The sequence below is a fragment of the Plutella xylostella genome, chromosome 24 (genome assembly GCF_932276165.1).
Source record: "Plutella xylostella chromosome 24, ilPluXylo3.1, whole genome shotgun sequence".
In the NCBI taxonomy this organism is placed as follows: Eukaryota; Metazoa; Arthropoda; class Insecta; order Lepidoptera; family Plutellidae; genus Plutella; species Plutella xylostella.
This window is the reverse complement of record NC_064004.1, coordinates 3,295,872-3,314,983: the sequence shown is the minus strand read 5'-3', so window position 1 is coordinate 3,314,983 and position 19,112 is coordinate 3,295,872. Positions and strand designations below refer to the sequence as shown.

Below are 19,112 nucleotides of genomic sequence, written 5' to 3'. Positions count from 1 at the left end.
GAACACGCTACGAGTCTGGATTCATGGTTTCATACAGCCAACGATGCCATTTCGGTTTTTATTTTTTATTCTACTGATTGTTATATGCCAGTTCTTTTTGTTTTCGTCTGGCGATCTCGGCGCTGGCTTCTTGGATCGCTTCCCAGAGCTTCGCTTCTGACAGAATTTGGCGGGAAAGTTCGTCTATGGTGCTGTCCGAATCCAAGATGGAGCCGAGAGTGTCTTCGTCAATGTACTGAAAAATAAAATAACACAAAATTAGAGAATCTATAATTTGAAGAAAAGCGTCGTTAGTTTGTCGGAAAATAGATAACTAATGCAGTATTGTTAGTGACTCGACGACCAAAATGGTGCAATGGGACTCTGACTGATTTGACGAAGGTCCCGGGTTATCATCTCACACGGTCAATAACAATACAAAGTTACTCATTTGTTAAATAAATAGACTGACTATATAATGACTAACCTGCCGCTGTTTTTGTTCTTGTAGCGGCATTCCAGGGGCACCTTGAGATCGTTTTCGGCCGCAACCTGAAATTAATAAAATATAATTAAGGCTTTATTTTAATAAGTATTTCTCATATTCTGAGTACATCTGCCTAAAGACGACGGACATTTAGTCCAACTATTAGTATCGTACGACGTACATATAGCACGAAACGGATTTTCATAAATGTATGAAGATACGGCATCGTCAATGCCGATGAAGTGGATGCACAACTTCTGTGAATTTTTATACAAAGAATACTGAATGCGATGCGTCCGTTGCGTACGATGCCGAAAGCTTGACGCTTACCTTAAGTCTTGACTAGACTAGCGACAAATCACAATAAAAACACTCTGTATAAAGGGAAGGGGTGCAAGGGATAATCACCTGTAAAAGCATTGCAGAAAGGTCTCTTCCTCGGTGTCATGATAACGTCTTCACTTAGCCTCTGCTCGTAGTTTCTGGGTATCTGGTGAAATGAGAATAGAATAGAATAAAATATAAATAAAATAAATCAGTAGGTAACACGTCAAACTTTTCGTTGCCTCTGTGGGTTTTTTTTTAAGTCTGTTATTTAGGGCCACTTGCACAAAGATGTTAAATCTAGATTTAGTGTCAAATGTCGATTTATGAAACGTCAATCCATACAATTTTTTGGCTTAAATCGAGATTTAACACTAAATCTAGATTTAATATGTTTGTGCAAGTCGCCCTTAATCTCAGAAACTAAATTGACAGATTCTGAACAGTTCATCAACAGTCGATGGTCCAGCGATTAAGTGAGGTATATTGGCGGGACAATCGACTGTTGATGAACCGTTCAGAATCTGTCAATTTAGTTTCTGGGATTAAAACCAGACTTTAGGTGCTACTCTGATTGTCACAGAATATGAAAGCATTATTCCAAATCAAATTACCGAAGCTGAAAGACAGCATTCCACGAACAGCACCGCGACAAGCAACAGAATAGGTCCGCGGGACGCCGGCATCATGGCGGGAACACGTTGACAGCTGTCACTTTGCAACAAGATGGCGGATCTGAAAATCAAGAAAATAAAAAGATATTGTGAAAAAACCAAATGCCGTGTTCAATTTATGAAGTTGCCATAATCATATATGAAAAGCGATTGTGAGATTGTTGCTGTAGGGTGAGGCCCAGTTAAAGTAAGCGACCTTTCGGCATCGTAGGCAATGGATGCATCGCATTCAGTTTTCTTTGTATAGAAATTCACACAAGTTTCTGCGTCCACTTCGCATTTTCAAAGTCCTTTCTCCATGAATTTATGACAATCCGTTTGGTGCGATACGTACGATACCGATAGGACGCTTACCTTTACGCTCCGCAATGGATCTTTAACAAACGTCATCTTTGCTTCTTTTATAACACCACCGCCGAAAAAAAAGTATTGTTTAGTGATCCTGGTTGCTATGCCGATGGTACCGGGTTCAGTCTGGTATTGAGAAGTCTGCCTTAAATAGTCTTTTACATTACTTTTAACCGGTACTAGTTATTATTCTGTGCTTTCAATAACTGTATATTTCAGCGTTGTTCGGTCCCTAAGTGTGGTAGTTAGTGGGAATGAAAACTGCGAGACGCCACCCACAGCGCGCGGTGGGGGGTGCTATATCAGAGGGGAAATCCCTCTTGAATGCACTTCTGAACGCAATATCCCGCCATATTGATTTAAAAGAATAGGTATAAACCTGACAAATTAAGGAGGTTTTAGGCACGACATTTTGAGTTACGCGTAACCTAATAAATCAATAATCATAGGCATTGCCGATCGCCTAGGGCCTAGATGATTTTGTAAGTACTTCATTGATGAGTCTTAGATAAATGATAATGAACATGGACAAGACGTTTGGTCCACCAACCCGCACTAGGCCAGCGTGGTGGAGTAGGCCTAAAACCCTTCCTTCATTGGAAGGAGACTCGTGCCCCAGCAGTGGGGACGGAATGGGTCGTGCATGATGAATAAGTTTCTAAGTATTTTATACAACTGTGTTCACGTGTAGATAAACAATTTTAATAATTGATTAGTAGGTAGATCAAATCATGGATGACATTATTAATATAGTTTACTTATCGATTTTCTGCAGAGTTATCTAATAATTAGTTAGGCCTACCTCATCCAGCCGGAGTGCGTCCCACGAAATAACGTCATGCCTGCTCTCAATCAAATTACCAATTTAATGAAATGTCCAAGAACTTACTGTTAAACTTTCTTTAGAAACTAAATTACTGTTGTCTGTACTTACTTCATTAGCACTTAGCAACATGGCTATTTAATTACTAGAAGTTAAAGGTTAATTGCTTCTAAAACTTACTCTAACCTCTGAATAAAAAGCCTCGCCGAGTAAAAAATCATTCTTTATACTGTGCACCCTGGTGCCCCTACACGGGCTCGTAATCGACGTAGATAAACGTCACTATACCGCGCTTCACCATAAAAACGGCGCTGTGATTGATGGAACGCGCATTAAACGAGTTTATCGACGTCGATAACGAACCCGTGTACCTACTTCTTACCGACGGTGACTAACCCTTTTTAGTCCAGCTGTAGAATAGAATAGCTAGGTAAATCGTGTATTTGTAAAACATATATTCTGTGTAAAAAGTATCGGGACTGGGTCAATAAAACAAAAAATGTTTCACTGTTTTCAATCGATGTAAGGAAAAATCGCCGCGAGTACTAAACACAACTTTGGAAACAGCGTTTAAAAAAATGTTGTGATGATTGGATAATTCGTTGACGTATGTGTATCGTTTCTGAAGGACCATACTTTGAAGGTGATAAAATAAATTTGGATGAATAATAAACATTTTTTGTTTTATTGATCCAGTCTCGATACTTTTTACACAGAGTAGTACTAATACCTAGGTTCGTCACCTTTATAGATTGTTGATTGCAAATTTATGTGATGCGGCAGATGTAGACATAAATATTATTCCCCTAACGAATAAGTACCTATTTTTCTTTCTTTCTATAAACTTTCAGCACTTAACGAATGCACAAACAGAAAAATGCATAAAACATTACGTTTACCCAAGTATACATACACCTACATACATTCTTATTTAGCCGCGTTATTCGCTTATTTTTGCACACATAGCGAATCACATTTTCATTTTCTGAATTAAATAAACTCATTTTTCCATTTCCACATGACATGAGAATAATATTAAAAGAGCCGGCAGAACGCAATCTTAGTATAATAACAGGTAGATATTAAAAACATACAATCTTTGTCGAATTATCTGAAAGTAGCCAAGCTGTGTGTTTCAAAGGTGAAAAAACATACGTTTATAAATGAGGTTCATACCTACACGGATGTTGCAAAAATGGGTTAAAAAAGTTTAATTAAATGGTTGACTCAGAATCATTTAAGAATCAATACAACTTAAACGTTCCACGACTTTAGAAAATTTGCGAAAATTATTTTTCCACAAAAACTTTTTTCATGTTTTTTCAAATATTTTTTACGAATTTTGTTCATCAATAAGACAAGAAAGTAAGTACCTTTATATTTTAAATATGAATTATTTTTGTGCAAGATATTTGTATGCATTTTTTAATGATATTTGATAGAACTTAAATTAAAAAAGGGGTATGCGCTGGATGTCGTCCATAAATTATTTCGATTATAAGATAACATTATCTGACCAATCAGAAGTAAGCAGTATTATTGAAAGAGTCAATCAACGCTACGGTCCCCGGGGCACGTAGGTAGGTACAGGCCTAACTCCCTAACTAGTTTCAGCTAATTACTAATTACAAACTAACAGTTCTTATATAAATATAAGGTATAGGGAAAAGAGAAAAGTTGTGGTCAACGAAAAAGTTTACCAAGACTGACTAGGTAGGTATATAACTCTGTGTTGGTGGTATAGGCAAGATTGTTAATAAGAATTCAATTTGAACATGTAGGTAGGTACCTAAAGTGTACTGTCTTGAGGTACCGACATTCGTGATCGACTAGTTGTAGGAGGAAAATTAAATAGAACGTTGTAAAGTCTGTTTTTTAATCCCAGATACTAAATTGTCAAATTCTGAACGGTTCATCAACAGTCGATTGTCCCGCGATTAAGTGACGTATCGTTTTGAAATAAATTGAAATCGTTTATTTTTTTGACGTAGAATCTTAGAATTACTTGTCAAAAGTCATAATCTACCACCATTTCACAAAGGCCCGGCCCTTTTATTGGCGGGACAATCGACTGTTGATGAACCGTTCAGAATCTGTCAATTTGCTATCTGAGACTAATAAACAGACTTTTCAGGTAATAGTGCAAAGTACAACGCACAAGCCCTACGAAAAATCGTTACGAAATTTTCGAAAATAATAGAGTTGCTTGGATTCAGCTAAGATCAGCCTACTTAGTAAGAATAACCTAACTAACGTAAAAAAACTGTACATTTGCACTCACGTAATAGGTCACCGTATAGTACAATATATATCCAGAAATCTAGATGCGCAGATTTACTCACGATTTTCTCTTTCACCGTATTAAGAGCACTTAGTATAATAATTATAACATTGTGCTTAAATTCCTTATTTTTAAAGAACTCATCTGTACATGGCAGGATTTGAACCCACTACCTCACGAATGAGAGCCGAGATCTTCTAAATCCGTAACAAATCCACGGCTTTAAGTTTATGCTTCCGGGCAGATTTGATCAAGTGAGAAACCAGGTTGTTATAGTCATAATTTACCGTATTCTCTTCTATTCTCTGTGGGGGTGTGAGTACCTGCACCTGGCTCTCTCGAGTGGAACCTTTGTGCATGTCCCCAAGGTCTAAAACTGTAAACTGCCTTCCTCTGCTTGGACCATTTCCCACCACGCTGATCCACTGCGGGTTGGTGGGTTCACATATCTAGATGTGCTAAATCTAGATATGCAGGTTTCCTCACGATGTTTTCCTTCACCGTAAGAGCGATGGTATACATTGTACTTAAGTTAAAAGAACTCATTGGTACATGTCAGCGCCGGAATTCGAACCCGCATCTATGGCGTGAGAAGCGGGCGCTTACCCGACTGAGCTACCATCGCTCTTACCGTATTCATTTTGGTAATTTCCCACATTGTGAGCCACGGAAGTAAACATGGAATGTATTTTTGTTATTCAATTTGCCGCCGCACCTTCTCGCATTCGATTCCCAAAATGGCCGTACTGTATGCTTATTGTTATTAGCTTTATTACGTGTTTACTGGACACACTGTATAGGGATAGAATAAGTAGTGTATGGACTTTTTGTAAGTACACTCACGACACGAGCAATGAAAAAGTTCCACTCACAAAAGGCCCACACCAAAACCCATTTTTTAAAACATTTTACCTACTAGTTTAATCCTAACTAATATTATAAATACGAAAGTAACTGTGTCTGTCTGTCTGTCTCTCTGTTTAAACTCTTTCACGCTAAAACAATTGAACGGATTTGAATGAAATTTGGTATACATATGGTCTAGACTCTGAGAAAGAACATAGGCTACTTTTTATGGCGAGGCGAAGCTCGTGGTAAGGTGGTAACAGCTAGTATTTGAATAAAATTTATTTATTTAATTTTTTTGAACACAAAGAAAATACAGTCTAATAAAAAAAAAGTTAAATTGCAAAATGGGGTTGGTTACAGGGTGTAACGTGTAGTGCTAATGGATGTAGGTAATTACAGATCTCCTGGGTCCAGTTTTCAGATTTTTCCTCAATCTTCAGATTGAGGAAAATAGGTGTTTTGCTACATTAAACATTAGAAATTTGGAATTTCATTGTACCTATAGTGCGACAAACTTATATATCTGTTCCGGTGAGAACGAATTAAATTGGTCCATATCTTGTTACTCACTAATAAATTATATTATTATATTGATATGGATTAGATGGATTTATTGAAACCGCAAGGGTAAATTACCATGATGGGAGAACTTAACATGCTAGAGAATGAAGAAATATTAGAAATTTACGTGAACTCTCACCGGAACAGATAAGATTGTACTGTCTATTAAGGACGAGAATGATCCCTCTGATGACTAACAAGTGGAAGACGAAGAAGTAACACTTATCTAATAAAAAAAAGTGTTGGGTGTAATGATATATATATGTCGCAGGCAACTGGTTTAATCTCCTGTTTGATTGAACCACTAGCCCGTTCATTGGATGGCGCTATTCAGTTGTATGACTAAAGGACAACTCGTCAAGTCGTTGATTGTAACGTTCGACGTCTTGACTGAACGTCATTCAGCGAAGTCGTTGAATGGGATATAGTATAGCAACTTTATAATGTGTGGTTAGGGTGAACATCACCTGACAAGAGTCAACAAAAAGACTATGTTACAAAGCTCTTATCTCACAAATTAACTAAACAATAACAATAAACGTACCTTCATATTGTTGTTCATAATTATCCAGTTTCGCCACTTTTTTTCTTTGAAACTATCCGCCCGCGGCGTAATAATAGGTTAATTCATGTTGTCACACTATTTTAACACAAATAAAGCACTTTAAAGCTAATTTATTTGCAAAAAACTAACAATATAGGTGCTTTTTGTGTCAGCTGTTAGCTGTTAGACGCCATATTTGTTTTATTCACCACCTGACTGATTTTAAGTCAGCTAACTAGTTGGACGTTTTGTGACGCTTGTACAATCAACGTTCGGCCTAGTCATACAACTGAACAGCGCCATCCAATGAACGGGCTAGTGGTTCAATCAAACAGAAGATTAAACCAGTTGCCTGCGACATATACACTCACAGGCAATGAAAAAGTTCCAGGCAGAAAATCACCAAGCTACTCCTAAGCGGAACAAGCTAGCTTAATCCTCCTCCAATACAAAGCACAAACGCACCAGAATATTACCAACTAAAACGGAAACATTTTGTTCAAAGTACCTATTAACATTACATGCTCGTAGAACTGCACGAAGCATCCCTGAAGGTTGGACTAAGGATGAACATGTCCAAGACTAAGATCATGACCAATCTCCCTGCAAACGTGCAGCCTAACATAATTGTAGGTAACTGCCACATCGAGGCAGTGGATGAGTACGTGTATCTTGGACATAGTTTATCCTTTGGACAAAGTTCTCAGGTAAAGGAGATCGCTAGACGAATTCAGCTGGGATGGGCTGCCTTCAGTAAACTTGAAGACGTCCTTAAGTCCCAAATCCCTCAATGCCTGAAGACTAAGGTGTTCAATCAGTGTGTTCTGCCTATCCTCACTTACGGAGCCGAAACATGGACGCTCACTAAAGCCAACATGCACAAAATAAAAGTCGCACAAAAGGCTATGTAGCGCGCCATGCTCGGCATCTCTCTTGTGGATCGTGTGCCCAATGTCGAAATTCGACGTAAAACTCGTGTGGATGACGTGGGTAGCCGAATCACAAGATTAAAGTGGAGATGGACAGGACACTTGGTGAGGAGGGACGACGGCAGGTGGACTGGGGCAGTCACAGAGTGGTGGCCAAGAACTGGCAAACGAGGAATAGGCAGACCGCCGGCCCGATGGTCTGATGACTTTGTTAAGGTGGCCGGTAGACACTGGACTAGACTCGCACAGGACCGGAAGAGATGGCGTGATAGGGAAGAGGATTATACCCAGCAGTGGGCAGATACGGATGATAATGAAGATGATGATGATGATGACCTATTAACAAAATTTTGATGTTTGAAAAAAAATCTTAAACCATTTAGTGTCGGAATTTTGTAAGTGGAAATGTTTCTTTGCTCGTGAGCTATTAAGTTTCTTTTATTTTTTTTCATTAAGATTTGTTGTGTTTTTGGTTAACGGCCAAAAAGTTACAGAATACAGGGGCAGTTTAGTACGTTTCCTTCCTTCATTTCCCCTTTACCCCCCTAATTGGTAAGAGAAAATTATGAAAGTTGCTTAGTTTAACTGACCCTCTAGTACGGGTTTTGCTATGAAAACGAAAAAAGTTTACGTTTTCTCCTGTCATCTGCATACATTATCTGTCAAAAGTTACATGATAGTTTCCATTAGAGCCGCCACTTAGTATGCGAGAAAACGTAAACTTTTATAGTTTCGACAAACCATCAAATCTGAACTAGACCTACTGATAAAATAACAAATTCCCCAAGCCGAAATGGAAAGCTGTTTTCATTTTCAAAACTGCCGTTTTCAATATGCCTGTTCCAGTTCATTTCTGTTTGCACAGCTATTCTGGAATGTTCGTAGCTCTATTATGATGAGATGAATTTAAGTAGGAAAGAACCCAAAACGGAAAAAAACTTTCGATTTTAGATAAGTAATTAGGCATATTTTTTCTTTTTAATCCATACTAGTTCATTGTTCAAACCATTTTCTGTACTGAGGATTATTAATTTTGACTACTACTCACGCACGACATATCACGTGAGAACAAAGGTTATTTTGTAATGTGCAGCAAAAAGCGGGTGGCTCACTTACGAGTCACCACCCCTTCGGGAATTGCAGTCCTGCCTGAGAGTACCTACCTACCTATGATACATAAAATTTTATTTATCTGAAAATATAATACGTAAACATTTATTCATTTAGCTGACGGATATATGCTGGTGCTCACCAGATATGAAAGTTTCACGAAATTTTGTTTCAAACTTATTAATATTTCGTGTCCTCATTTAATTATTCCGTTCCTAATATACAGGGTGAAATCTTATTGAGTTGGAGCTGTTAGTCAAACTGATTAATATTTAAGTATCAGGTACAGGTATCTAGCTTATACGACATCAGTGTCACCTGATTTTACTACATTCACGAGCAATGAAAAAGTTCCACTGACACGGCACCAAATTACTCCTAAACGGAAAAGGCTAGCTAAACGAAGTCGTCTGTAAAATTTAGTTAAATTTAAAAGCGAATTAATTAGAACATAGCAACTAAAAACGTAAATATTACTTAGGTAAGTACATCAAATTCTATATGAAATGTTTTAAAAACTTGAGGCTTGAGGCTTTTAAAATTTATCGTCGGCGTTTTGTAAATGGACGTTTGGATAGTAGGTAGAACCTATTTTTCAAGAGTTACCGAAAGCTGATGAACAAAAGTTGTTTAGAAAAAGGTGTGTCACCGAAAGAATTGGCTAGTCAGATAATTAGCGTCAGTCGCTGAATATGATTTCGATGAAACTGGTAAAAAGTTATTAGGTAGGTACCTACATTCACGGGAAATTAAAAAGATCCATTGAGAACCAAATTACCTCTAACAAAAAAAATATAATTTAACGCCTTCTACAACATTTAAATGTACATTATGTAAAGTACATGGCTTTAACGGCGCATCAGAATATTTTCCACTAAAATCTTTAATATTTCCTATTACCTAAATGTTTAAAAAAATTAGGGCCATATTTGGTGTCGTCTGCATTTTGAAAGGGGAACTGTTTCTTTGCACGTGAGTGTAGCAACTAACTGTTTCTATCACGTTTTTCAATCCACAACACAGTATCTTATGTGTTCTTTTTTAAACGTGAATTTCATGGAATACTTTCATATTTTTTTCACGGGTTTCAAAATTTCAGAGAACAAAAGTTGTTCAGAATGACGAGTTGGTTTATGTCCCTTTCCCTTTCGACATACTACTTTTGTAACTACCGCTATAGTTTAGAAGAAAAACTATATTAAATAGTGCAATATCTTATCATTCTTATTGAAACGTACTTTTCAATGAAAAAAGTTTTTAATTATATTTTTGTCATCATCATCATCATCACGTCCCCACTACTATGGCACGGGTCTCCTTCCAAGGAAGGAAGGGCCTAGGCGGCGGCTCACATACATTTTTTTTTATTTTTAAATAATATTTAATATAAAAAAATCTGTGTAATTTTTTATAATAAAGATTATTATTTCAGGCCAACAAATAACCTTATTCGTTAATTTCAGCAAATCCAAGCAATTACACCTTTAAAATTGACCTGCCTTGACTAGACCATTGACAACATCGCACCCCAATGACTAAGACTATATTGAGGACTCACCGTATCCTCAGACGGGAGACCAGGTGACTGCTGCTGCTGTGGAGGAGCTCGGAACAATGCAGTCGCTGATGAAGAACACACAGGCTTTATAGGAAGAGACGAGCGGCGAGCGACAGGGAGAGATGTGGAGTCGCTTACTGCCTATGCAAGGTTTTTTCAGATATTGAAATTGATGGATTGATTTGATTTATTTAAGTCTGCAAACTTTGAGTAAACTTAGCAACGCTATTTAAATTGGTAGATAACGTGTTTGGAGGATTGGATTCTAAAATAATGCCGTGATTTTGTTAAAAAAACTATGATGTGCCTCGTATGAATAACTTAACACGTTCACGGACAATCCGTCGAGGGCCGTAATTAAGTATCCTTGTAATATGACTACGCGCCTGTGGCCGTCCAACTTCTATTGATTGAAACGGACGAACCGTCAACAGCCGTATCATTTCCGTATTCTTAACAGGAGATGCATGATTTAGTGTCGTATTGTGCTAATTCATTTGTTTCTAGGTGTCATAACAAAGAACTTGTCGGGGTTTCTTTTGCACACACATAAGTGAACTACATAAGTGAACATAAGTGAACTTTATAGTGACATACCGCCTGTCGCCGTAACCGTTACAAATAAAAATAACCTTCCAGAAGTTAGTGTCACGGCGCGCGCTTCACGGATATGTTGTGCAGAACGGGTGGTAGTCTGATAATTTTTGTGGCAAATTACGAGGTAAATTAATAATAAATCGATAAATATTATACTGTTTTGCATATAGGATACCTACCTATTCGATTCAAATACTATAATTACTTAAATGGAACATAGAAAAGCGAAGATATAACTGTAATGAGGAACTAGAAAATTTTAGGTTTTGACGATGAACCCCTTTGTTTAATCTTACTATATCAGCTTTATTTATTGTAAATAGCATGCTAAAAGTGGAACTTTGTATCTGAAAAACGTTTAAACCTATTTGAAAATGATTCGGTCCTTGAAAAAAACTGGCGGCTGCCGCCTGTAGCCGTAGATGTCACTATACGCATTGTTGGATATGCATGATGTGGCGGACCGCTTGTAGACGATACCGTCTATGGCCGTAACTGTCACATTACGTAAATAAAATATGTTGAGATACGGCAATACGTTTCAAGGCGGAACGATAAAATGTATGGGATTTTTAGGTGTCATATCAAAATATTTTCCAACCATCAATTGTCCGTGAACGTGTTAAAAGTAATTAAGTACAACTTAGTGACCTAGGTACTGTTTTTTTTTTTAATCTTCTTATTGTGTCCGTCACAATCACAAAAATACATTGAACATTGATTTTATTCCTTTAAGTAAATATTTAATGTTATTGGCATGGTCAAAAATCTCCTACAATTTCATACCATGGCCCTCTCCACAGATGTCTCTGTCCCGCCCGCCCAGCGGGGCACATTCCGCCCACAAACCGTCCGCCCGCCCAACGCTACGCGCTAATATAACGCGTCACACGTTAAACGTTAGACACGTTAAAACAATGTTAACGTTGAGCACGTTATAATTATAAATTGGGATTATAATTTTATGAATCGTTGGTGATCAAATGTTTTTAATTCATCCATTATTAAAAAAATACATAAATTCTATTAATAATTGAAAAAATACACTGAAGAGCAATGAAAAAAATCAATTACCAAAATATTTACACCAAATGACCCCTATTCTATTCTATTATATCCTGAGAGGGGACGAAGTTCCTGTACGTGGCTCTCTCGAGTGGAACCTTTGTGCATATCTCCTTAATTTAAGCTCAGCCAGCCTAGCTCCCGAGTAAACTAAACTAAAGCAAGCATGGGTGTTGCAATAGCTAAGATTTACAGTTTTATCAAAATATTAACGTTTTAAGTTGGCAGTATTTTGATGTGCTGTTAAATGTAGGTACCTAATTCAATAATGCAGATTTAGCAGTGACATGCCACTGGAACTCTTTCATTGCTCGTGAGTGCAGTAGTATTTCATATTATGAATCTCATGCCTAAACAGTACTGCGAGCACCGGATTCGATACTATTTTCGAATCTACACGAAGGGTCACTTTTACCAAACGCTACACGTATTTAAATCAAATTTTAAATACATTTTGTACCAACTGACAGACGTATGACAGGCTACTAAATACGTTTAGCGTTTGGTGAAATTCCGCCTAACATATGGAAAAAACAAATGTCACTTTTGGAACTAGCTTTGCCTTACATTTTGACAGTGACAGTTGACGATACGCAACGTTAACGGGGGATCGAAATTTATGCTCGCGACTCAGGTAACAGAGGCGCGAGTATAGGATTCGATACTATTTTCGAATCTACACGAAGGGTCGCTTTTACCAAATGCGAAACGTATTTAAATCAAATTTTAAATACATTTTGTACCAACTGACAGACGTATGACAGGCTACTAAATACGTTTAGCGTTTGGTGAAATTCCACCTAACATGGAAAAAACAAATGCCACTTTTGGAACTAACAAATTTGCCTTACATTATGACAGTGACATTTGACGATACGCAACGTAAACGGAGGTTTCGAATCCTGTGCTCGGGCAACAGGTAACTACAGTCCAACTATAAAGTCGTGAAAACGCAAGTAGATCCTAACTAATTGTTAAAGATCGTATTTAATCGATCTGTTATATTTATTAGAGGACAAATCCGTTAAAAATTCATAATTAATCGGTATTTTATTTTTAAATTTTAGGTCTTAGCAAAATCGCACTCTTTGATGTCAGGACTTTAGTTCCACTGTACTTATTCCATGATATTACGGAGTGTGTGACAGACAGACAGACACTGACATACAAACATCTGAAGGAATCCTCTTTACATCCCGCGCTATAGTGGGTCCAGATAGGCTTTTAATTTCCCAGAAATAAGGTTAACATAATGTACAAACTACCTGTGAATGTGTGTAAATGTGAACTAAAAACGGAAATGTTGTGTTAAAATTTTACATTTAATGTTTAAACACCTAATTAGGGCTATTTGGTGTCGGCATTTTGTGAATGTAAATTTTTAATTGCTTGCGAGTGTAGCTTTTCCAAACTCAAAAAAAAAACAAAATATATTTATGTGACCCATAGGTTAAGGCAAAAGTCCTCTTAATTTTATTGCTACCATGGCCTAAATTGACGTTCATCAGAAAAAAAATATATTTGTACGATGAATAAAAAAAAATTACTTTGACTTTGACTTTGACTTTGACTTTGACTTTGACTTTGACTTTACCCTTGGTCGTACAAAGATATATAATTATATTCCCGTGAGCTTTTCTACGAATTCCGGGATATAAACTTAGCATCTATGTGTTAATTCAGGGTGTTAGCGTAGTATAGTTAGGTAAAGCCCTGTGAAATTTAAATGAAACACTCACTTTTAAAGGACTTGTTAGACATTATTTTTTAACCGACTAAAAAATTGCGAGGTTTTTTGTGTATATTGTGATTGGTTCAACAAAGTTTTATTCAGCTCCTGTAAGCACCTTAAATAGTTGCCTACGCATATTATATATATATATATATATATATATATGCACTCACGACTGTAATCGCCGAAGCTCACAAGCGAGCCACCCACTTTTCGCAGCACATTTGTACTCAAGTGATAGGTTGCGAACCATATCGCCGTTTTGGGATAAGTACAATGCAATTATTCTAGAATCTAGATGTGCAGGTCTCCTCACTATGTTTTCCATCACCGCAAGAGCACGTGGTATTATTGTACTTAAATTCCTTAACTGAAAACACCAATGAAATAATTCATTGATACAGGCCAGGATTTGAACCCACGGCCTCTCGATTGAGCCACCACGCTCTATATTTATTATCTAACAACAATAATTTAATCCTGATATCTTCGGAAAGTCGTCAAAAATATCCACGAAATCCAATGAAGCCTCTTAAAGATGCGAAAGTAGAAATATTGGAGGCTGATGATTTTAGCCCGTATCCTGTTACGTTCTATGGGTTCTTGCCGGTTTTTTATGTAAATACTTTACTTCGTTTAGGAAAATACCTAAGAATAGAAAAATAAATTTATAGGAAGGTAGGTAGATACTTTTAGTTTGAGTGAACTTTGCATATCCATTTCATATATGAAGTTAAAGTTGGTGTGCACCAGGGATCGGTCCTTAGCCCTCTTCTATTTAATATAGTAATGGATAACTTAACCAGAGATATCCATGCGCCCCTTCCATGGTGCCTATTATACGCTGACCTACGTTTAAAAACCGTTTGGTACCTACCAACAACGTCGGCAATACTCACGAGCAATGAAAAAGTTCCAGTGATAAGTAATAGCAGCAAATTACCCAATGGAAAAGGCTAACTTTTTAACACCGACTGCAATATTGAAAAACGTAAATACTGTGTTAAAATGCATTATGAAAATATTTGTAAGATAGATTACTGATAAAGTTCGGTTCCTATACTCTATGTTATTGATAAGTTTGGTACTTACATTATGAATATGTTTGTAAGTTAGGTCACTGATAAAGTTCGTTTTCTATAGTCCTAAGTTAATGATAAATGTATTAAAATTAAATATTTTAAGAAATTGAGGCCATTTGGTGTCGCCATTTTGTGGGTGGAACTTTTTCATCGCTCGTTCATGATCGAGTGTCTTTCTATTGATGTATCATAGAGAGACATGTCAATAGAATAGAATACTCTACAAACATCAAAATATCACAACTTATATATAAAAAAGTACAAAAAAGGCGGTCTTATTGCTTATAACAATCTCTACCAGACAACCTTTGGATGGAAGAGACATGTCAAAGTGTGAAAATTCCATAGAAATATTTTATTTTGTAAGTTTTCATTTATTTTTTATTACTACCTTCATAATTGAACGGGATTCGAACCCACCATTCTTTCTAGAGAAGCGGGCATGCTACCCGATTGAGTCCAACCGCTCAAATCAGTAAACATTCTAATCAAAAATCCAGGTAAACAAACAACGTCCCAATCTAAAAGGAGAAAAATAGACGTAGGTAATCCCTTATCCCACTAATCGTGGTTTTTAAACTGTAGTTAAAAAGTTTAAACGTCAATTAAACTGTAAAGTCCGTTTCTAGAGACAAACAAAACTATTTGATAGTTATAGGTAGCAAAAGAGTTATGTATGCCACTAGCTATGCAATGAAGTTTGATCTTAAGGCTCATTTGTGGATGGCAGAGGAATCAAATAATATTTTATCGATACTTAAATACAATTAATTTGTATACTTAGGTTAAATATTTTCATTATCAAGGATCATAAGAGTAAGTGAGCTGGGGTGGCATAAGTACATAAATATCTCTTTTGCTTACTGTACTTACTTGTAGGTATTGAACGACTTCTTTAGATTTAGCTAAAGATAGCAATCATCGTCTTTCTTCTTCTTAGCTTTCCGGTGACAAACACTAAAGCTAAATCAGTTCATCGCTGTGGTGAGTTAAGCGAATGACTGCCCGGAGTGCGCGCAATTCCCAAAAAAATACATAGGTAAACTTATAACATCACTAGCTGTTCCCGCGCGCTTCGCTTCGCCTTAAAAAGTTTTCCCGTGGGAATTCCGGGATAAAAAGTAGCCTATGTTCTTTCCCAGGGTCTAGTCCGTATGTATACCAAATTTCATTCAAATCCGTTCAGTAGTTTTGGCGTGAAAGAGTAACAGACAGACAGACAGACAGACAGACAGACACAGTTACTTTCGCATTTATAATATTATTATTATATTATTATATTATTATTATAGTAAGGATGGAATTTAAATCAGTGTTCGTCTCTAGGGCAGGAGAATGGGATCAAGATGCTAAAAACAACAATAAATACAAAAAAAATCCGACGAGAATCGATTGGGTCCATAACTAAACAATGATAAAATGGCATCCTTTACTCAAAATCCGGATGGCAGTTTTGCTTATTTTCTGCGTAACTGAACTAGAATTACATTGAAAAATAAAATATGCTGGCCATCAATCTACCTACTTAGAGGAGAGGGCAATAACATCAATATATTTAAAAAAATCGTATGCAGTGTGTTGTTTTTCGGACCCGACAATTCTTCGAGTAATTTTATCGAGAAAAAACCCCATTTAAAATTAACCCCCTTATTCATAGAAAAGTTACAAAAGGTTTTAACTAATATACTGTTTTGTCCCTCTCTGTCAAAGAACAAATTGTTCATTGTCGGAGAGGGACCAAACAGTTTATTAGTTAAAACGTTCTGTAACTTTTCTATGAATAAGGGGGTAAATGTTTAAAATAATTGGCCCTTTTCCTGTCGGATGTTTGTAAGTGGATCTCTTCTTGCTATTAAATACAAACACTTTTATTTATAGTTTTACTGATTCCGAAATCCAACGCAGTCTGTGGATGAAATACTTTTTAATTGAAGAATAAAGTTTTCTCAATTTTCTTGGCCTTTTTTAAAATACGGCTAAGTGGGATTCTAGCTGACAGTATCAAGGGTTCCGTCCTTTATCAAATGCGTAAGACATACAAACCCCTGAAGGAGTCAACAGTATGAATATATTTTATACTCACTCGGATAGCCGATATTATTATATCTACACACATTAATAGATAATATTTATATATGTATGTGTGTAGATATAACACCCAAGACCTGGTACAAATGTCTGTCTTTTACAAATATTTCAAAGTCTGTCAAATGTTTTTATTCATCGTATAAATATAAAATTTTCTGATGAACGTCAATACGATTTGCCCCGGCCGGGAATCGAACGGGATCTTGGTCATAGCAGTCAGGGTTACTAACCACTACACCATTCGGTCGTCTGATGATGATTTATTTAGAAGTGCATATATGTCATTATATGTCCTGTAATTCACTCAAATGTTATCAAATGTGTTAATCTAACTATCTTTTATGTGGTCCTTAAATTAATATATTTTTTAAAAAATGATGATGGTTTATCTAGTTTATCTAGCGCCCCGGCCGTCGGCGTCGCTATCGTTGAACATCTGAACTAACTACGGAACCCTAAAAAAATCTCCGACAGAATCTATCGAAGTTTTTCAAATACGTCATATCAACGATAAACCGCTGAATTCAATTTTCTACTGGAATCATTTTAATCTGAAGAAAAGGATTATTAAACTTGCTTCTTTGATGTAGAATATATTATGCAGTAGCTCTATAGGTTTGGGATTCGATTCCCGGGCAGTTTTCAAAACGGTAAAAACCTCTATCTACACATGAAAAATCTGTCGAAGACGACCGAATGGCGTAGTGGTTAGTAGGTAACCCTGACTACTGAGCCGAAGGTCCCGGGTTCGATTCCCGGCCGGGGCAGATATTTGTTTAAACACAGATATTTGTTCTCGGGTCTTGGATGTGCCCGTAAAATGGCAATAGGCCCGCCCCCTATTACATTGGGACTAACATAACACTGGCGAAAAGTGAGTGCAGCAATGCGCCTGTGCCTACCCCGCATTAGTACAAGGTGTGAGTGTTTATATTAAAAAAAACTGTCCTGGACGGTATCGAACCCGGACTTTATGCAGTGCTAACCGCTGCACCATTCTTATAAGCTTAACGTAATAATTGATATTTGATGGTATAAGGGTATCGTTTAGCCACCATTACTACACCATTATAGGAGCTGCGAACATTCTTCTGAGTAAGCAACTGTGTAGGTTAAAGTCGACTTTGTCATTACTTTTTATATGGTTTTACCTACTTTACTGTTAATATACAAACCTACTTATACAGAACTAGCTGTTCCCGCGCGCTTCGCTTCGCCTTAAAAAGTTTTCCCGTGGGAATTCCGGGATAAAAAGTAGCCTATGTTCTTTCCCAGGGTTCTGACTATCCAAATTTCATTCAAATCCGTTAAGTAGTTTTTGCGTGAAAGAGTAACAGGCAGACAGACAGACAGACACAGTTACTTTCGCTTTTATAATATTATATAGTTAGGATATACAGGCTTAACTTCCTGTAGGGTCAATATAGGTCTAGGTACCTATCCTTAGATTAAAAATATATTGACATGATGATGGAGTGTCAGTGCCACAAAAACGTCTAGACAAATAACACCCCACTTCTCTACCACTGAACACTTATTTTGAATTCGTGACTTTATTCATTGGTAAGTACATCTCACAACCATTTGTTATGACTAACTTTAACTATTTTTTTGCATTTTTTTACTTGACCTTGCACAAACAAAATGTGGACAGCTTTGATGTCAATGAATAAATAAATAAGTGGGGACATCTCACACACGGCCATTCGACCCCAAGCTAGGCAGAACCTGTGTTATGGGTGTCGGACAACTGATGTATCTACACAAATAGATAGATAGAGAAAGAAAAAGAAAACGTTGATGGTGTAGAGAAATCTTTCCGTTCAAAGATGGTTAAGATAACTAGGGGTGTTCCCCAAGGGTCTATTTTGGGTCCGATTTTATTTATTTTATTCACAGATGACCTTATCAATTTTATCATAAATCTTATTCCAGACATTAAATTAGTAATATATGCGGACGACACTAATGCAATTTTATCATCAAACACTTTGAATGATCTTCAAGTACAAGTAAATACAGCATTATCTGCCTTCAATTCTTGGTTTACTTGTAACAATTTAAAACTAAACACAAGTAAG

General features: G+C 36.8%; 1 protein-coding gene across 1 annotated transcript; it reads right to left on the bottom strand.

Annotated features, from left to right (window-relative positions):
• Nucleotides 1–61: 61 nt before the first annotated feature.
• LOC105390110 (cardioactive peptide) lies at nt 62–10,527 on the bottom strand. Its single transcript, NM_001305484.1, is given in 5 exon segments — nt 62–235; nt 467–531; nt 875–956; nt 1,405–1,525; nt 10,468–10,527. Coding segments are annotated over 4 exon segments (384 nt in total). The 5' UTR covers nt 1,477–1,525; nt 10,468–10,527; the 3' UTR covers nt 62–70.
• Nucleotides 10,528–19,112: the final 8,585 nt, after the last annotated feature.